Source organism: Cherax quadricarinatus, chromosome 1, assembly GCF_038502225.1.
Source record: "Cherax quadricarinatus isolate ZL_2023a chromosome 1, ASM3850222v1, whole genome shotgun sequence".
Classification (NCBI taxonomy): Eukaryota; Metazoa; Arthropoda; class Malacostraca; order Decapoda; family Parastacidae; genus Cherax; species Cherax quadricarinatus.
Window position 1 is genome coordinate 46,047,873 of NC_091292.1, and position 22,275 is coordinate 46,070,147.

At 43.3% G+C, this 22,275-nt stretch overlaps 1 protein-coding gene across 1 annotated transcript in view; it reads right to left on the reverse strand.

The window, feature by feature from the left end:
• Positions 1 to 22,275, reverse strand: part of LOC128685180 (cytochrome P450 9e2-like) — a 106,336-nt gene that overhangs the window by 71,749 nt on the left and 12,312 nt on the right. The window contains exon 4 of the mRNA XM_070085787.1: positions 11,680 to 11,898. Coding sequence (XP_069941888.1) covers positions 11,680 to 11,898 — 219 coding nt within the window. The remainder of the gene's footprint in view (positions 1 to 11,679; positions 11,899 to 22,275) is intronic.

A 22,275-nucleotide genomic window follows, 5' to 3' on the forward strand; every position in this document is an offset into this window, starting at 1 on the left:
TTAGTAAGGTTGTCCACTTGGTTAGTTGTGAGAGGTTTGTAGGTATCTGGGTCATTAAGTAGATTGAGCATTTTGTTCCTGTAATCGTCAGTGTTCATGATAACAACACCACCTCCTTTATCAGCGGTGGTGACCCTGATGGTCGTGTCTTCTGCTAAACCTTTGAGTGCATTGATGTAACGTCGGGGTATGACTGGGGAGCTGCGTGTTGAGATGGCTGCTGAGATGATGCCTTGAAGATAGCCTTTTTGGAAGTCGGAGTCATTGTGTCTGTAGTTTTTGGCGATGAAATTGAGGTCTTGTTTTGGTTTCGTAATTCCTGTTGCGAATTTGAGGCCTAAGCTGAGGGCTTCAGTTTCTGTGGTTGACAGTGGACGAGATGAAAGATTTTGAATAATTTCAGGTCTTCCTAAACTTTTCCAATTACTATTATCGCAGAGTGTTTGTAGTTTCCTAGTAAGTCTGATCTTCTGTTGAACATTCGCTGTGGTAACTCTGCTGCGAATGATTTCGGCGGTGCGTCTGTTCATGTTGCCCCGGAGTGTTGTGCCTAGTGTTCTGGCTTGGAGAAAAGCTTCCTTTGTAGCATTGTTTAAGTCATCTGCACACTCTTCAAGGTAGGTCCGAGCTGTAGCGGAGAAAGGTGGTTTGATGTTGGCAATTTGAGGAGGAGTAGATCTTGGTAAGACCATTTCTTATTGTGTCTGTTGCGAAGTGAGTAAGCTTTTAGAAGAAGGTCCAGGTATTCTCTGTGTGAAGGATCCATTTCTACTGCAGTGTTTGACACGATGGAAATAAATGGTATAAAATACCGACACAATGGCAATATAAACACAAATGCGGGACTTCGACAGTGAGGAGCGATCAAGCGACTTAGCTCGAGTGGTGACGTGTGCTTACCTAACACATCGACGATCTCGCCTCTCTCGAAATTATCCCGTGTTGAGTAGTGCTTTGAGTAGTGCTTGCTGGACCTTCGTCTTCCTCTCCACCATCAGGATTGGTGCGTCGGTGGTTGCCGACCGAAGGGCAGGAAGCCTCTTGCTGCCTGAATTCTCTTCGCCTGTTGACTGCACGCCATACAGCCAGTCTCGCCACCACTCAGGATATACAGTGCTCCATCAAGCTACAGTTCACCTCCTCAGTGTCCTGCGCCAGGCAAGTACGTGTGTCTACTTACACGTACTTGCCTAGCTGAGTACTCTCACTTTTTGGCCGATTGTCACCTCCAATTACATCTTTTCGTAATTAGACGATGCCTTCGTTGCCTTCCACCTCCCACCCCCCTTCCACTCTCCCCCAACCTCCCACACCTGCCTCTGCTTCTACTAAATCCAATTCCTTCTCGCTAAACCTCAAATTTTCTAATCCTGATGCCACTATCTGTCCGGAAAATTTATTATATCAGATCACTGGTGCACCTCAACTTAAAGTCTTCAAAACCAACTCAGGCTTCAAACTCCTTCTTGACAAACATTCCTACGAAGCGTACACCTCAAGCGATACCAGACAAAAACTTCTCAACGCAGGCTTCACCATTATTTGGACTCCTGAGCACCGTGCCAAAAGCACAGTCATTGCTAAACACGTAGACTACTCTCTCCTGACAGCCTATGACACAGACAAAGAAGACTTAATAAAAGATATCAGTACTAAGAACAAAGTCTCTGTTGACGATATTTACAGACCAGAAAACTCTACCATTCTCAAAATACGCTGTTCTACTCCTGCTGACGCCTCTACACTCTTCAGTCAAGGAATCTTTGCCAAGACCATCCGCATTCCTCCAAACGCTCTCTTCACTCCGAACTTCCACCCAATCACACAATGTCTTAAATGCTACAAATTCGGCCACGACAAAAACACATGCACATCTACACAAGTCTGCTCCAGATGTTCAGCAACTGGCCACTTCTGGAATACTTGCAACCTCCCCCTTAAATGTTCTAACTGCGGCGGGTCACACACTGCAGTTGCAAATTCCTGCCCTTCTAGAAAGCACATTCTCTCCTCCCTCAGAGCAAACCAACCTCCCTCCCTCCCCAACCCCTTCCCTGCTCCTCCCTCCCCTTCCTTACCTCCCTCCCCTTCCACACCTCCCTCCCCTACCCCCAATGCCTGGGCCTCCCCACGCACTTGGTCTACCTCTTCTACTCTACACACATCAAACACCAACACACAGACTACAAGCACTTCTCCTTCTACACCCACACTAGACTACAAAACTAACTGTCAACTTGCCACTGCTGCCCACTCTGCGATGGTAATCTCACAAGCTTACCAATCAGACTACTCACATGTCCTTAACCTAATCTTGTCTGCTAACAATCTTCCCTCTTTAATTATCCCTCCTTCCTGCTTCTCTTCCAAGCCTCCTACAACCTCTCCCTCCTTCCTCTCTCCCACCCCCCCACTTCCTACTCCCACCAGCTCTCCTCCTCCACTACCTCTCTTCACTACTTCTACACCTCCCACCAACACCCCTACTGCTACTGCTACGACCACCCCTCCCCCCACTTCCTTACCCACTTCATCCCCTTCCAAAGCTTCCACTTCCTCACAGCTTACCAAAACTTCCACTTCCTCTGCATCCACCTTCGCCCACTCCACCACAACCAAAACCTCATCCAGGTCCAACTCCACCTCCTCCAGACAAAATCCACTCAAACCTAAACCTACCCCAACTTCTAACGGACAGACCAAAGAACATAAAAACAGATCCATCTCTTCCTCCCCCTCCAGGAAACGGGTCCGTAGCACCTACAAACACACATCCACTGATGGCACCACTATCACGGGCTTTAATCCAAACTCCTCCCCCGACATTAACTTTGCTAAGACGAAACCATTAAATCACGTTTAAGGCGATTCAGTTCAACGTACGTTCTTACTTTACAATTAGACACCTACTGGCCGAGCTCCTTGAAGCAGAGAGGCCAGATATTGTTTTGCTAAACAGTACCTGCCTCAAAGCCCCTCAATGTATCCGCCATTATGGTTATACTGCACTACAGTCCCCCTATGATCCCCACGATGGGGTTGCCATCCTTGTCAATTCCAACATAAAACATGAATTTCTCCCAATCCCTTTTATTCACCAACACTGTCTTGCGGTCAGAATACACACCCACCTTGGCCCCTTTATCTTTTTCACCACCTATGCTCGCCCAAACACTACTCTCAACATACACGACCTCTCCTTAGTCTTCAACTACACCAACACACCAACTTACCTACTAGCTGACATGAATGCCAAACACACTGCCTTTCATCACACCAGTAACAACCAACTTGGTCACCAATTACTCAACTTCACAAACCATAAACACCTAATTCATCTTGGCCCAGACTTCAATACCTTCTTCAACCACACGGGCCAAGGCAAACCAGACATCATTCTGGCAAACCGAGCCAGCTCTCTATTTCAACATTACATCTCACCTGGCCCTATTACAGGCTCTGATCACATCCCAGTCATCTTACACATCTCCTCCAACCCTATCCTCATTCCAACCACACCTTCATTCTCCTACAAGAACGCTGACTGGGATGCTTTCAAACAACACATAGACAATATTAACCTCACCTATGACTACAACAACAAACCTATCTCTGACATCGATACTCAACTTGATCTCATCCAGGACACCATTACACAAGCAGCCAACATCGCAATACCAAAGAAAACTCACACCACTCGTTATTCCTTCAAACCGTCACTCAGAACAAGAAGACTAATTATCTGCTACCACAACCGCTTCCTCTACAACACACATAGATTTAATCAAGTCCGATTAGATCTCACTTACCTTAGAAACAACATTTTACACAGCCTAGACCAAGACCACAACAATCACTGGTCACGACTAATACAACAAGCGGACAGGCAGCGTGTTAAAAACACTAAAGCCTTCTGGAACTTTATCAAAAAAATCAGAGGCACTACTCCCACCAACAAATTCAAACACATCACCCACAACAACACACACATCTCAGACCCACAGGCTGCTACCAACATCTTCAAACACATCTGGGAGAACATCTTCCACGCTCACCCACCTCACCCTAACGTTATTCAACACATTCAGAACATAGAACACTGGAACACTGCACACACACAAGAAACAACACCAGACAGCCACATACATCTAGACACTCTTACCTCCTCCCAAGAACTCGACACTCCTTTCACCAACACAGACATTAAAACTCTCCTCAGACACCTTCCTCCAAAGGCTCCTGGTGCCTCTGGCCTAAACCATATTATCCTGAAACACCTTCCTGACTCTATCATTACTGCCTACACAAACCTCCTCAATGCCTCCCTTGCCTCTGGATACTTCCCTTCCCTCTTCAAAGCTGCTACTGCTATCCTCCTTCCTAAACCCAATAAAGACCACTCTGACCCTAGAAACTATCGCCCTATCAGCCTCCTCGAAACTTTAGGAAAACTCTTTGAAAAACTCATTAATCATCGCCTTCGCAGATACCTGGAACATAATTCTCTACTTTCAGATGGCCAGTTTGGCTTCAGAACACACAGATCCACACAGGATGCCATTAACATCATTCTCAACTACATCCACATAAACACAAAACAAAGAAACAGGACAGCCCTGGTTGCAAAAGACGTTGAAAAAGCTTTTGACACTGTGTGGCACGAGGGGCTCAAGTACAAACTCTGCACTAACTTCAACCTGCCTCTCAATACTCGTAAACTCCTCTGCAACTTCCTAGACGGCCGTACCATGAGAATCAAATTCCAAGGCTGTTACTCTGACTACTTCACACTAAATGCTGGAGTACCCCAGGGATCTGTCCTTTCCCCTACCCTCTACATTTTATACACTAACGACATTCCAACACCTATATACCACAACTCCATCACACTAGCCTATGCAGACGACATTACACAACTTATCACTCATGCCAATATAGATACACTCACACACAAAACACAAAATGAGGTTGACAGGATAGCCATCTGGGAACAAAAATGGAGGATCAAAACCAATGCAGCAAAATCCAGCATTACGTATTTTAACTACAGGAAACGTGATCCTCCATTACCTGTCGAACTCAGAACAGCTGACACCCGCACTTACTTCCCTATCACACAATCTGTCACTGTCCTTGGCGTTAATCTTGACTACCTTCTTCGTTTACACGGACACATTCACTCAAGGCATGCAATAGCTAGTAAGGCCCTTGCGGGCCTCTACAAGCTGAAACATGCCTCTCAACGCACCAAACTACACCTCTACAAATCCCTAATACGTCCTCTGATAACTTACTCTCCTCTAGCCCTCTCTCTTGCAGCAAAAACAAACTTACTTAAACTGCAGCGTGTCCAGAACAAGGCGCTGCGCTGGGTGCTTGATGTCAGATGGGAGGACTTCGCCACAAGCGAGTCTCTCCATGCCCAGTTAGACGTCCCTGCGCTGAATCTGTACTGGAAGAGGCTCAGTGACAGACAGATAGACAAACTTGAGACACGACATGACTACTGGACCTCTCTCCTTGACGAAGACATTCGCAGACCCACAAACCAACACAACCTTTTCTACTCCTTGCATGATCCTGCTCCTAACCCTACTTACAAATAACCTTGGATCCGCTGACAGGTACCTTCTAAGACAGGTACCATTCTCTGACCCACGTTCGCCTTAGCTTTTTTGGGTTAAGACATGACTCAGTTCTGCACTCCTCTCTAGCTCTAAACGTCGCAAGTCCCTTACTCCCAGCTCACCCCACCGGAGTCCCAACAGAAGAACCGGAATTTCTCTTTTCAATATCTGTCCCACGATCGCCTTTGCTGCTGGGTTAAGCCCTGGCTCTATTTCTACGACTAAGAACACTCCTCTCCAGCACTATTCTTCGTCTGTCCCGTCTTCCCCGCTCATCCCATTTGGGATCTTACCTGAACTTTCGTTCGTTCGTTCGTTCACCCCAGGTAGTTCTGTTTGTGACTTGAAAAAGCCCACTGTGTGGGCGAAACGTAGTCAATAAAGGATCACATTATACTGCATTTGTGCACCATAGTCGTGGAGATTCTGAAGCAGAAGAAAGAATCCTGGAGCTTATATAGTAACGTCAGGTGAAGCAGACGAGGGCAAATTCACTGGTAGGCGGGATTCCCCAGTGGAAGTAGGTCCTTCCCAAAGAGATGGGTTAGTTGTAGTAGTAGTTGTCGTAGTCGTGAAGGTTATGTACATGTCCTCAGAATTAAGATTCCATGATGTTGCAGTGTCTGACAAGTTGTGTACGAATGGTATATAATACCGACAAGATGAGAGTAAGACACATGTGCAACATCTGGGTATCTTTATTGTAGACGTTTCGCCATCCAGTGGCTTTATCAATACAAATTCTAGGACATAACTTGAAGACAGTAGAACTATGTACAGAAGATGAGGTAATCAGTCCCTCATCCTAGGTGCGAACAGCACCATAGTCGTGGAGATTCTGAAGCAGAAGAAAGAATCCTGGAGCTTATATAGTAACGTCAGGTGAAGCAGACGAGGGCATTTGTGTTTATATTGCCATTGTGTCGGTATTTTATACCATTTATTTCCATCGTGTCAAACACTGCAGTAGAAATGGATCCTTCACACAGAGAATACCTGGACCTTCTTCTAAAAGCTTACTCACTTCGCAACAGACACAATTTTCTTCGTGATTGCATCCAAGAAATGGTCTTACCAAGATCTACTCCTCCTCAAATTGCCAACATCAAACCACCTTTCTCTGCTACAGCTCGGACCTACCTTGAAGAGTGTGCAGATGACTTAAACAATGCTACAAAGGAAGCTTTTCTCCAAGCCAGAACACTAGGCACAACACTCCGGGGCAACATGAACAGACGCACCGCCGAAATCATTCGCAGCAGAGTTACCACAGCGAATGTTCAACAGAAGATCAGACTTACTAGGAAACTACAAACACTCTGCGATAATAGTAATTGGAAAAGTTTAGGAAGACCTGAAATTATTCAAAATCTTTCATCTCGTCCACTGTCAACCACAGAAACTGAAGCCCTCAGCTTAGGCCTCAAATTCGCAACAGGAATTACGAAACCAAAACAAGACCTCAATTTCATCGCCAAAAACTACAGACACAATGACTCCGACTTCCAAAAAGGCTATCTTCAAGGCATCATCTCAGCAGCCATCTCAACACGCAGCTCCCCAGTCATACCTCGACGTTACATCAATGCACTCAAAGGTTTAGCAGAAGACACGACCATCAGGGTCACCACCGCTGATAAAGGAGGTGGTGTTGTTATCATGAACACTGACGATTACAGGAACAAAATGCTCAATCTACTTAATGACCCAGATACCTACAAACCTCTCACAACTAACCAAGTGGACAACCTTACTAAAACTTTTCTTCAAAGGACTCGCCGCATTCTGAGGAGCTCAGAACAAGGGAAGAAACTTCTGCACACCATGCCCAGCAACCCCAGACCTGCCAGAATGTACGGCCTGCCAAAGACTCACAAGCCTGGTATCCCACTGAGGCCCATATCCTCGGGAATAGGCAGTGCTCCCCACCATCTCTCAGGAATTCTCGCCAAACACCTCTCGAAACTCTTGGGCACTATCAGTCCAGCACATCTCAAACACTCAGGTGATCTTCTCAATCGCATTCGCAACATCAACATCAGGAACAAGAAACTTTCCAGCCTTGACGTGACTTCCCTATTCACTAAAGTACCTACTAAACAAGCCATCGATCTCTTGCGCAGGAAAATTGACGATTCACTTGATCTTCCCATTCCAGCCAGCGATTTCATCGACCTTGTTGAACTATGTGTTGGCTTTACGTGTTTCTCTTTCGAAAATCACCTCTTTCAGCAGACTTTTGGACTACCCATGGGTTCGCCACTCAGTGCAGTCCTGGCGAACCTATTCATGGAACATCTAGAAGCCGAACGTTTCTCCACCATTATTCCTTCGTCTGTCACCTGGCTCCGTTATTTTGACGACATTCTCCTCATAACTCCTAAACGCTTCAACGTTCAAGCTCTCCAAGACAAGCTCAACCAGGTCGAGCCTTCAATCCAGTTCACACTTGAAGAAGAAGTCGACAACACTCTTCCTTTCCTTGATGTTCTACTCTGCAAAGCTGACCACGAACTTCGTTTTAAAGTCTATCGAAAACCCACCAACCAAAACGATCTTCTCCACTTCTACTCTCACCACGACACCAAAACCAAACGTGGTGTAATTATAGGCTTCTTCCTACGTGCACTCAGAATCTGCAGCAACGAGTTCCTTGAGGAAGAATGCACTATAATTGAACAAGTATTTTCCAAACTCCACTATCCTCGTCACTTCATCAGAGACTGCAGACGGCGAGCATTAAACATCTTCAACACACCCAGAGAAGACACTGCCGAGAAGAGATACATAGTCCTCCCCACCAACTCCATTGCCAAACATGTTTCCAACATCTTTGCCAAAACATCATTCCAAGTATCTACCTCCACAACCACGACCATCAAGGACATCACCAGTAGTAGGCAGGACAAGCCTCCATCCTCTGCAGGGGTATACATAATCCCTTGTAATGACTGCAACAAGTTATACGTGGGCGAAACATCAAGGGACCTCCAAACACGTATTTCAGAACACCAATACGCAAGCAGGTCTGACGACACAAGGAATGCCTGCGTACAACACCGTAATTCACACAACCACTTGATAAACTACAGAAACTCAAGACTTATCGCCACAGAAGACAACACTCAATACCGAAGAATCCTGGAATCATCACTTATTTCTATATCCGACAACTTCAACCAGAATAGTGGCTTCTATAACATAGCTGAACCACTTGCCAAGAAACTTCTTCATCGCTATCCCACATAAGAACACTGTAGAAGGTCTGCTCGCGTCCATCCTTACCGGTGTTGTGCCAGAGTTGTGGAAGATGGCTAATGTGATTCCTATATTCAGATCAGGGGATAAGTCCGCTCCTTCAAATTACCGTCCAATAAGCCTGACATCTATAGTGGGCAAGTTACTAGAATCAATTATAGCTGACATTATTAGAAGTCACCTTGATAAATGAATCTCAGCATGGATTCACGAGAGGTCGTTCCTGCCTGACAAACTTACTGACGTTCTTCAATAGAAGATTTGAGGCAGTTTACAATGTTAAGGAATGTGATATTGTTTATTTGGATTTTAGTAAAGCATTCGATAGAGTGCCTCACAAGAGACTTAAGAAAAGTGGCAGCTCATGGTATAGGAGGTAAAGTTCTAGCATGGATAGAGGCATGTCTTACCAATAGAAAGCAGAGAAGACACATATGCAACAGTTAGGTATCTTTATTTTGAAACGTTTCGCCTACACAGCAGGCTTCTTCAGTCGAGTACAGAAAAGTTGATAGAAGCAGAAGATACTTGAAGACGATGTAATCAGTCCATCACCCTTAAAGTTTTGAGGTGGTCAGTCCCTCAGTCTGGAGAAGAGCATTGTTCCATTGTTTCAGACAACGGAACAATGCTCTTCTCCAGACTGAGGGACTGACCACCTCAAAACTTTAAGGGTGATGGACTGATTACATCGTCTTCAAGTATCTTCTGCTTCTATCAACTTTTCTGTACTCGACTGAAGAAGCCTGATGTGTAGGCGAAACGTTTCAAAATAAAGATACCTAACTGTTGCATATGTGTCTTACCTAACAATCTGTCGGTATTTTATACCATTTTAATGTTCAGAAAGCAGAGAGTTACCATTAATGGAGTGAAATCTGAATGGGGATTAGTCACTAGTGGCGTTCCACAAGGATCAGTTTTAGGCCCTCTCTTGTTCATAATTTACATTAATGACCTTGATGAAGGGATTACGAGTGACATGAGTAAGTTTGCTGATGATGCAAAGATAGCCGTATAATTCACTCTGAGGAGGATAGCAATGAACTCCAGGAGGATTTGGACAAATTAATGTCTTGGTCTGAAAAATGGCAGATGAAGTTCAATGTCGATAAGTGTAAGGTACTAGCCCACTAGCCCTTGGTAATGAAAATAACCCTCGAAGCTATAATCTAGGTAAAGTAGAGCTTGATCATAAAGAATGTGAAAAGGACGTGGGAGTCATGGTAAGCAGAAATCTAAAGCCAAGACAGCAGTGCCTTAGTGTGCACGACAAGGCCAACAGATTACTTGGATTTATCTCAAGAAGTATAAGTAACAGAAGTCCAAAAGTTATTTTACAGCTCTATACATCACTAGTGAGGCCTCATTTAGATTATGCTGCTCAGTTTTGGTCCCCTTACTACAGGATGGATATAGACCCATTAGAGAACATTCAGAGAAGAATGACTAAAATGATTTACTGTGTAAGGAACCTCCTGTATGAAGATAGACTTAAACCCTTAAATCTCCACTCTCTGGAGAGGTGTAGAATGAGGGGAGATATCACTGAAGTGTATAAGTGAATGACGAGAATAAACAAGGGAGACGATGGAAATAAATGGTATAAAATACCGACACAATGGAAATATAAACACAATGGAAATATAAACATTAATAAAGTACTGAGGGTGTCGAACCAAGTAAGAACCAAAAATAATGGATTTAAGTTGGATAAATTTAGATTTAGAAAGGACATAGGTAAGTACTGGTGGGGTGATAGAGGCTAGGACCCTGGGTAGCTTTAAGAAGAAATTGGACAAATATATGAGTGGGAGGGGCTGGGTTTGATTGGTGTCATTGGGTATGGGAGTTATTTCTTGGGTAGCTTTAGGTAAAGGTCGTTTTGATAAGGACCTGCCTCGCATGGGCCAGTAGGCCTTCTGCAGTGTTCCTCCATTCTTATGTTCTTATGAAGCCACTGTGTGGTGAAACGTTTCTTCAATAAAGATTCCCATATGTTACATGAGTGTCTCAATTATTCATCTTGTTGGTTTTCAAAAAAAACAGTCATCACATCAGAAATCTTTCCTAAGAGCACAGACTGTTCAAGACAGGACTCGCAGCAGTGGTTTCAAGATTGAAAAATTTAGATTCAGAAAAGATATAGGAAAACACTGGTTGGGTAAGAGTTGTGGATGAGTGGATCAACCTCTCGAGCGGCATCATTAAAGCTAAAACCTTGTGTTTTAGGCCCGTTGTTGTTGATTATATATATCAATGGCCTTGATGAGGGAATTACTAGTGACATGAGCAAATTCGTCGATGACACAGAGATTGGTAGGATAATTGATTCAAACGAAGATGTCACAGAACTTCAGGAGGATTTAGACAAACTCAATTCCTGATCAGAAAAGTGGCAGATGCAGTTCAGTGTAGATAAATGTAAGGTTCTGAAGCTCGGGAGTGTAAATAACCCTAGAACTTATATGTTAAATAACGTAGAACGTAGCCAAATGGATTGCGAGAAGGACTTGGGGGTTATGGTAAGCAGAACCCTTAAAGGCTTAAACCAAGACAGCAATGCGCACTTAGTCCTCTCTCAGCAATGGTGGACTGTCTTTCTTCCTCATGAACTCAAAAGATGAAATTCCAATTTTTGAACCTTCTGCTTTTTATTACCTCGGTGTGGTCTTTCCAAGAAATGAGACTAGTGTCAACGAAATTATTTGTAAATAAAGCTGGTTATGTGCATAATCAGTGAGGTAACCGTAAAGACATAATAAACCATAGTTTAACAAAACAACTTGGCTACCTGAAATGCAAGCATCGAGATATTGTGCCTCCATAATTGCCTGGTAGGTTAGCGAGCCATGTTCCTTGACAATGTTCTGTACTTCCTCACGAAGACGTTGTTGAATGTGCGGGTGTTTGGCCAGATGGAAGGCGGTGAATGCCAAAGTGTTGGCAGTGGTGTCGTAACCGGCCATGAGGAACAGCATGGACTGAGCAATGATTGTTTCATCTTTCACAGCTAAAATCAAACCAACAAAACTTATTAGAACAGCAAGTATTGAATGTGGCACTTGGAAGTTTTCTAGAAAATACGTAAAAGTTCTTTTTCTAAATTATACTGGACTCAAATAAATAATTACTATGGTTCAATGTTAAACAATATAGTGATAAATATTCACAATGAAACGTCCTTAAGCTAAACATTTACTCATCAGAGGAGCCTATGATGTCAACATTTAGGCACAGAGACTTAAATAGGAACACAAAAATCATATTTTCAATCATTTATTTCTCAATTTCATTACTTGGTAAAAAGTTGACTACAAATAACATTCTAAGAGACAAAACATAGGGAGCTCAGGAAAAAAAAAGTGTCCACAACTATTTCATTCGGCAAAGTTCACCCTTCCCACATAGGCTAAACTGGACGATTCGGCTTATTAGATATGATATATATATGTCGTGCCAAATATGTAAAATTGGTCAATTAGCAAGATTTATTTTTATTATTACTCTAAGCAATTAGCAAGAACTCCTTTAAAATCAAATCCTTTCTAAAAATTTCCATTGTATGTTCAAAGATATATTTTTTTCATTTATGTTTATAATTATGTACCAAATAAACCTTACAAAACTTACCTAACCTTATTATAACAAACGCAATTTAATTTATCCTAATCCAACATAATATATTTTAGATAAGTTTATAATAATTTAATAATAAACAAAAACAACAAAATATATTTTTGTAGTTAGGTTCAGAATAATTTTTGAGAAATTTTGCATACACAAATTTTCGCTTGTCTTATTCAGAAAGAACACCAAATAGCAAGTTTTACTTATTAGGCACGACATACACACACACACACACACACATATATATATATATATATATATATATATATATATATATATATATATATATATATATATATATATATATATATATATATATATATATATATATATATATATATGCAATAAGATCACAGTAAACAGGTGATTTTAAAATATAATAGTTCCTTGACAATGTGATTAGTCACGAAAGCGCTTGGAATTTCACTACTCTTTCACAGTGGTTGTCTTGCATACATAGAATATAGGCAGAACTTGCGATCTTGGCTTAAATAGCAACGCTCATCTTGCCATATAGGACAAGTGAAAATTTGTGTATGCAATAATTTCGCCAAAATCATTCTGAACCTAACGAAAAAAATATATTTCACTGTGTTTGTTTAGTATTAAATTATTGTAAACAAATCTAAAATATATTTAGCTGGGTTAGGCTAAAATAAATTGTTCTTGTTATAATAAGGTTAGGTAAGTTTTCTAAGGTGCTTCTGGTGTAAAATTAAAAACGTTTACATTAACATTAATTAAAAAAATATATCTTTAAACGTATAAGAGAAAATTTTATAAAGGACTTAATTTTAAATGAGTTCTTGCTAATTGACCAGTTTTACATATTCGGCACGACATATATATATATATATATATATATATATATATATATATATATATATATATATATATATAAGTGCTTGAGTCTGCCCAGGTTGACATATTTCCTAAGATGTGCACCTTCATATGATAACCCTATACTGCACGAATATGACAGTATTCTGAGGCAGATTTTTACGAAAGTACTTAACCTTACTCTAGAAGACGGGCAGTGGAACCAAGCTACACTTCCAGTCAGACTAGGAGGCATTGGTGTCCGCAAGTCATCACAGATTGCGTTACCTGCTTTTCTGTCCTCGTGTATTGCATCCAGAGAGCTTGTAGCAGCGATTCTCCCTGAACATCTTAGGGACAAGATAGGAGTCCAGGACCAAAAATTCATTGACGGAGCAATGATCTGGGATAATCTAACGGGCTCTGGAGCCAGACCTGCTCCCCCCAACAACTACAAACAATCGCACTGGGATGGTCCAATAGTGGAAAATATTGCCTCAACAATGCTTCAGAGTGTGTCAGGGAAGGATAGAGCCCGCCTCCTGGCAGTGAGAGCCCCTCATGCTGGGGACTTTCTGTTGGCTGTTCCCAACTCCAGCCTTGGCACACGTCTCGACCCACAGACCATCCGCATCGGTGTTGCCCTTCGACTTGCCGCCCCTATTCTCGCCGAACACAGGTGTATTTGTGGCAGTGAAGCAGCAGACCGATTCGGGTACCATGGTCTTGTGTGCCGTAAATCCGAGGGAAAGACTGCAAGACATGAGGAGGTTAATAACATTATCAAGAGGAGCCTCACAACAGCTGGATGCCCAGCAGTAAGGGAGCCACCCCAACTATGCAGATCTGATGGCAGCCAGAAGCGTCCAGATGGTATCACCCTTCAAGCCTGAACAGATGGGAAGCAGGTGGTGTGGGACTATACATGTGCATCTACCTTGGCTGATACCTATCTCCAATACACCAGGGAGGAAGGAGGGGCAGCTGCCAGCTTCAGGGAGTCCAAAAAGTCTAGAAAATATGGAGAACTTGCCCATCATTATATGATTGTTCCCATAGGCTCAGAGACCCTTGGCTCATGGGGAAAGAGTGCATCTAAATTCCTTAAGGAGCTGGGAAAAAGACTCATCAGGGTAACTAGAGATCCCAGGGCAGCTAGTTTTCTGTTCCAGCGGCTCAGTGCGGCTGTTCAAAGGGGTAATGCCTGCTGTATTTTGGGCACACGCCCCAGCTCTGAGGAGCTGGATGAGATTTTCGCCTTATAATCGGTGATACATACGTAACAACATGTACCGTATATGCCACCTTTATATCAATAATGTATCTCTTAAATCTTCTGTACCATATTATGTAATAAAATATTCCTATTAGTAAAAAAAAAAATAAATATGAAAAGATGGGGTGGTAGGGGAAGTGGAATATTCAAACGGCTTCAGGAAGAAATCCAAATATTTTTCCTTGAAGCCTTTTTATCCACTTCTCCGAGGCTATGGGTCCCACAATTTACACCAGAGGTGGACCCCATCTATATATATATATATATATATATATATATATATATATATATGAAGAGAAGTTGCAGAGATTGGTGGATGAATTTGGTAGGGTGTGCAAAAGAAGAAAATTAAAGGTGAATACAGGAAAGAGTAAGGTTATGAGGATAACAAAAAGATTAGGTGATGAAAGATTGAATATCAGATTGGAGGGAGAGAGTATGGAGGAGGTGAACGTATTCAGATATTTGGGAGTGGACGTGTCAGCGGATGGGTCTATGAAAGATGAGGTGAATCATAGAATTGATGAGGGAAAAAGAGTGAGTGGTGCACTTAGGAGTCTGTGGAGACAAAGAACTTTGTCCTTGGAGGCAAAGAGGGGAATGTATGAGAGTATAGTTTTACCAACGCTCTTATATGGGTGTGAAGCGTGGGTGATGAATGTTGCAGCGAGGAGAAGGCTGGAGGCAGTGGAGATGTCATGTCTGAGGGCAATGTGTGGTGTGAATATAATGCAGAGAATTCGTAGTTTGGAAGTTAGGAGGAGGTGCGGGATTACCAAAACTGTTGTCCAGAGGGCTGAGGAAGGGTTGTTGAGGTGGTTCGGACATGTAGAGAGAATGGAGCGAAACAGAATGACTTCAAGAGTGTATCAGTCTGTAGTGGAAGGAAGGCGGGGTAGGGGTCGGCCTAGGAAGGGTTGGAGGGAGGGGGTAAAGGAGGTTTTGTGTGCGAGGGGCTTGGACTTCCAGCAGGCATGCGTGAGCGTGTTTGATAGGAGTGAATGGAGACAAATGGTTTTTTAATACTTGACGTGCTGTTGGAGTGTGAGCAAAGTAACATTTATGAAGGGATTCAGGGAAACCGGCAGGCCGGACTTGAGTCCTGGAGATGGGAAGTACAGTGCCTGCACTCTGAAGGAGGGGTGTTAATGTTGCAGTTTAAAAACTGTAGTGTAAAGCACCCTTCTGGCAAGACAGTGATGGAGTGAATGATGGTGAAAGTTTTTCTTTTTCGGGCCACCCTGCCTTGGTGGGAATCGGCCGGTGTGATAATAAAAAAAAAAAATAATATATATATATATATATATATATATATAGGGTATATATGGTAGGGTGTGCAAAAGAAGAAAATTAAAAGTGAATACAGGAAAGAGTAAGGTTATGAGGATAACAAAAAGATTAGGTGATGAAAGATTGGATATCAGATTGGAGGGAGAGAGTATGGAGGAGGTGAATGTATTCAGATATTTGGGAGTTGACGTGTCAGCGGATGGGTCTATGAAAGATGAGGTGAATCATAGAATTGATGAGGGGAAAAGGGTGAGCGGTGCACTTAGGAGTCTGTGGAGACAAAGAACTTTGTCCTTGGAGGCAAAGAGGTGAATGTATGAGAGTATAGTTTTACCAACGCTCTTATATGGGTGTGAAGCATGGGTGATGCATGTTGCAGCGAGGAGAAGGCTGGAGGCAGTGGAGATGTCATGTCTGAGGGCAATGTGTGGTGTGAATATAATGCAGAGAATTCGTAGTTTGGAAGTTAGGAGGAGGTGCGGGATTACCAAAACTGTTGTCCAGAGGGCTGAGGAAGGGTTGTTGAGGTGGTTCGGACATGTAGAGAGAATGGAGCAAAACAGATTGACTTCAAGAGTGTATCAGTCTGTATTGGAAGGAAGGCGGGGTAGGGGTCGGCCTAGGAAAGGTTGGAGGGAGGGGGTAAAGGAGGTTTTGTGTGTGAGGGGCTTGGACTTCCAGCAGGCATGCGTGAGCGTGTTTGATAGGAGTGAATTTAGACAAATGGTTTTTAATACTTGACGTGCTGTTGGAGTGTGAGCAAAGTAACATTTATGAAGGGGTTCAGGGAAACCGGCAGGCCGGACTTGAGTCCTGGAGATGGGAAGTACAGTGCCTGCACTCTGAAGGAGGGGTGTTAATGTTGCAGTTTAAAAACTGTAGTGTAAAGCACCCTTCTGGCAAGACAGTGATGGAGTGAATGATGGTGAAAGTTTTTCTTTTTCGGGCCACCCTGCCTTGGTGGGAATCGGCCAGTGTGATAATAAAATAAATAGAAATAAATAAATAAATAAATATATATATATATATATATATATATATATATATATATATATATATATATATATATATATGCAATAAGATCACAGTAAACAGGTGATTTCAAAATATGCAAAACAACCACTCTGAAAGAATAGAGAAATTCCAAGCGCTTTCGTGACTACTCACATTATCAAGGAACTTGATAATGTGAGTAGTCACGAAAGCGCTTGGAATTTCTCTATTCTTTCAGAGTGGTTGTTTTGCATATATATATATATATATATATATATATATATATATATATATATATATATATATATATATATATATATATATATATATATATATATATATATATATATATATATATATATCAATGCAGTCAGCAGGACTCGATACTGCTACTGAGACGGTCAAGATTCCCATGCAGCACTCTTATCCACTCAGCCACATAAGCCGGGCAGTCTGGTTCACAAGCACAGACTCAAGCGCTTTGTGAGAAGGTACAAGGCATCGGGGGTGTCAAGATTGCCTATTCGTTGTTCCATTCTCCTCAATTCTTCCAGTTTCTTCCTGAGAATTGTGTCAATGGCATCGCTTCCCAATGGTGCTCCAAGCAAGACGCTATTTGTGGGGGTAATGACTGATGCTCCTGGTAGTTTTGATCTCACCACACCTACCACTTGCTGATTGAGATGATTTCACATTTGGATGGATTCAGGATGAAGCCCGTCCCATTTCCTCTCCCCATGTCATCACCTGTGTAAGATCATCATCTGAAGGGACTCCTTTGTACCAGCTAGTGTACTATCATCCAGGAACCAGATATTTAGCTCACTGGTCAGTCTGACTGTGATTTTCCTAACCGCTACAAAGAAGAGAAATGGTGCGAGAGGATCCCCTTGCTGGACACCCTCTGATGTTATTTCATGCTCTCCAAACAGGAGCACTGATTCCTTGCTATATCCAGCTGAAACAAAAGGGAAGAAACCAAGGAAATGTTCTTATACAGCTGCTAATACCACGTCTCTTTTCAGGAGATTAAATGCATTCTTGAAATCTAATTTTACCACTGCATTGTCCTCAGGCAGGTTGCTGATATACCCTTCTTGCATGAACTGCTGCTTCACTTCCTTGAGAGAACCCAAAGCCAAACTGGTTTGGTGGAAGCATGATGGCCGTCTCTGCACGAATACTTCGGACAGCAGCTTTGGAAACGAGGCAGCAAAAAGTGTTGCCCAATGCAATTGACCTAATTCCTCCATCCCTCTTTTTAAGGGCAAAAAGTGATGCATCAAAAAAGAAAGGTTTAATTTCGTCAGGAATCAGACCAGCCAAGGAATTATTGACGAACCTTGTGATCTCTGAAAGCAGTGTCTCTACAGTCTCCCTGGTAACAGGAATAACCATTTCCTTTAATGCTGTGGCCTTATTCCAGTGTAACCCCCAGCAGAGCCAGACAGAAATGATATTATTTCTTAGTAAATGTCTGTCTTGCACAATCAATGGTTCACCAGTGGGGAAAGAGGTGTTGGAACTTTTGGTGCCCTTGGTTTCCCTGGCAGGGTGCTTTCCTTTAAGTGCTTCAGCAGTGTCAGCATTCCTGGGGGCAACTGTATCTTCACTCGTAATAATTCTGATTGCTCCCACTGTGTTGCCCTCTTCAATTTTCTTGCTCACCTGGACTCTTGATTTTCTCGCTGTTAGTGGAGTGAGTGGGGGTTCTGCCTCTCCCATTTTTGTATTGATGGGGAAGGCGACTGAGGTTATCAGCTCTAGGAAAGTCTCTTAAGTATCTTTCACCTTCTTTCTGGCATAGCTAAGCAGACATTGCCAAAAAGTAGCAAGCTGTGCCATGCCTTGATGGTTGGTGGAACATTTAGCATATTGGAACTATCGCTCACTTTTTTTAAGAGGTCTGTAAGTTTCCCAGATGTGTGTGGAAGGGCTACTTTGGGAATATGTCTAAGTGTCCTGGTACCTGTTGCTTTAACTGATATCAAGATATTATCTGATGAGATGAGATCTGTTGGAGTGGGTTGAGGTGCCTGAAGTGGCTCTGGGTTATCACTTTCCACAGAAGGACATCCTGAGCAGGGCAGCTACCGTGCTTGCAGAGGAAACCATTAAAGTTGATACAACGAAGCTGTAAACACGACCGACACTTGTCCCTCCTAGTATTGCCAGCCGTGCCATTTCCCTGGCTGTTCGCTTCCTCCTGACTGGCATCCATCTGGATAGGTAGACTGTTGGAGTGGAGTACTACATGCTGGGTGGGTATGGTGCGCAGAAGGTAGTGAACGTGACTGTGGTGGCCTGGTAGAGCTTCAGGGGTGGTGCTGGGATTTGGGTGGGGGAGGCGCAGGTATTTGCGTGGGGGAGTCGCAGGTTGTTGGGTGGGGGTAGTTCGGGGAGAGGGGTGAGGGGAGTACACTACACGTGGACTTGCGCACTATATATTTTTCACATTGTCTTACAATACACGCAACATTATTTGTTTCCCATGTATGTCATGAACAATGTGGGTATGTGCACTGCTGAACCCATGTGTTCCCTCACCACCTACACATAGCACCTCTGTCCCCTCCCCATTGGCGTGGTCACTCCCTCGTTAACATTAACCCCACATTTTTTCCGTAACATACATACATTATATATATATATATATATATATATATATATATATATATATATATATATATATATATATATATATATATATATATATATATATATATATGGCAAGTAGGTGTCTGCCAATGTGGCGACACAGGTGTAGTCCCAGGCAATCTGCTTTCCATCCTTCCAGGGTAGCATAGTGGCTCCATCAGGACGCTTTTGACTTCCATCAGACCTCTGCACTTGAGGTTCCCATTGGGCTGGGCAACAGACTGTGGTAAGGCTTCTCTTTATGATGTCGGTGACCTCCTCATGTCTGACATACTTCCATTCTGATGTGTGACACAGGAGACCACGAAGTCCGAATAGATCAGCCTTTGCCCTGCCGCAAATACACCTATGCTCGGTGAGGATGGGGGCAGCTAGGCGACGAGCAACACCAATCTGAATGGCCTGTGGGTCGAGTTGAATGCCCAGGGAGGAACTGGGAACAGCTAACAGGAAATCTCCTGAGTGTGGCGCCTTCACCGCTAGGAGACGAGCTTTGTCCTTTCTTGAAGCGTTGGTAAGCACTGTGTTGGTGATTTTTTTCCATGATTGGTTTGTCCCAGTGGGACTGTTTGTGCTCTTTGGTAGGAGCTGGTCTACTGGAGGAGTCTGCAAGGGTGTCCCACTGCATGGCTGCTTCAGTGAACCTTGGGTCTTGAGCTCCTACTGCGTCTCTCAAGCGTTCGGGGACAATCTTCCTGACTAATTCACCGGAAGCCAAACACGAAGACAGAAATGCGTTGCTTTGCGCACCCCTATACCTCCCAGTCGCACTGGAAGGGTTGCCTGATCCCATTGCTGATCCTCTAGTGACAGATTCAGTGCCTTCTTAAAGGTTGATCTCAGGTGTGCGTCATATTCGTCGAGTGTTGGGTTGTCAAAAGAGGGTGTGCACCTCAGGAAGTGAGTCTCGGCTTAGTAAGACACCTTGTCAGGAGATACAGGGCATCATGGGCATAAAGATCGCTTATTCTCTCCTCTATTCTCTTCAGGTCATTCAATTTGTCCTTTAGGACCGTGTCGATGCCTAGGTGACCCAGCGGTGCTCCCAAGAGGGTACTGTTGGATGGAGTGGTAGTAGAGACTTCTGGGAGAGTTGTTTGCACAGTAATGATTATTTCCTGGTTCGTTGTGGTGATTTCACCTTGGAGGGATTGGGGATGAGTCCCAAGGCCTCTCCCTGTGTCTTGACCAGTTGTAGATCCTCTAACAGGGACTCTTCACTACCTGCCAGAGTGCCATCATCCAGATACCAAATGTTGAGCTCGCTGTGTAGGCTGGAAGTTAGTTCTCTTACTGCCAAGCAAAAGAGAAGTGGAGCAAGTGGGGTCACCCTGCTGAACACCCTCCGATGAGGGAATTTCATGTTCGTCGAACAAAAGAATTGAGGGTTTGCTGTAGGCAGCTGAAATGAAGGGAAAACCCGATTCTGAACAGCCGGCAAGACCACATCTCTCTTCACCATATTAAATGCATTTCTAAAATCAAGTTTGACTATGGCCTTGTCTTCTGGTAGGTCCCTTGCTGCATGAGCTGCGGCTTCATTGCCTTGAGAGACCCCAAATCCCAGTTGGTGTGGCTGGAGTAAACTGGCAGTTTCTAGGGCAATGTTTCTTACTGCTGCTTTGGCAACGAGATGGTGAAGAGTGTTACCAACAGCAATGGGTCTGATTCCTCCATCCTTCTTTTTCAAAGCACATAGTGAGGCTCCAAAAAAAAAAAAGTTTAATTTCTTCTGGGATTCGCCCAGCCAGGCAGTTGTTGACGACAGTTGTTAACTCGGTGAGAAGAATTGATGTAGATGCTCCGAGTACTGGATTCACCATCTCTTTGAGGTGTTGTGGTCGAATTCCAGTGTAACCTCCTGCAGATCCTGCTGGAAATGACACTATCGCCTTACAGACTTCTGATTCTGGCAAAATTAATTGTTCAGTGATGGGGTCTTCCTCAGGGTTGTCGTTGATGGCTATGGTGTCCCTTGTTGGATGCTTGTCTCATAGTGCTTTGGCTGTGGTCTCATCTTTGGGAGGTACAGTGTCGTCAATTCCTGCAATGATGGGGCAAAGGCACACAATTATCCATTCTTGGGTAGTTGCGCACTGCCTTGATAACTGATGTGGTTAGCAGTTTGCCTCGTCTTTTAGGAACTGGAAGACAGACATTGCCGAACTGGAGTAGTTTGCCCCATGCTTTAATGGTGCCTCGGGTTTCTGGGTTGGTGGAACCTCCATTCACCTGCTTAAGAAGGTCTGTGCATTTCCCTGCTGCATATGGGCGAGCCGCTTTAGGGACGTGGCATAGGGTACTGCTAGCAGTGGATATGAATGCCAGCAGGCTGCCATTGGAATTGTCGTCTGTCTGTGGAGGCTGTGGGCTGTTCTCTGCTGGGGGCCTATGTGATCCCACACACCCATTGTGTGCACGAATAAGGTCATCCCTGTTGTGTGCTCGAAACTCTCCACACACTTGACATGTGCCTCTTCTTCCGTGCCGAATAGATAAAACTTCCTATTTTGCCTTAAATAACAAAATTTATGTATGCAGTAATTTCGTAAAAATCATTCTGGACCTAACGAAAACAATATATTTCATTGTTTGTTTATTAATAAATTATAGTAAATTTATCTAAAATATATATTTAGTTAGATTAGACAAAATTAAATTGTGATTCTTATAATAAGGTAAGGTAAGATTTCTGTGGTTCTTTTGGTCCAAAATTATTAATTT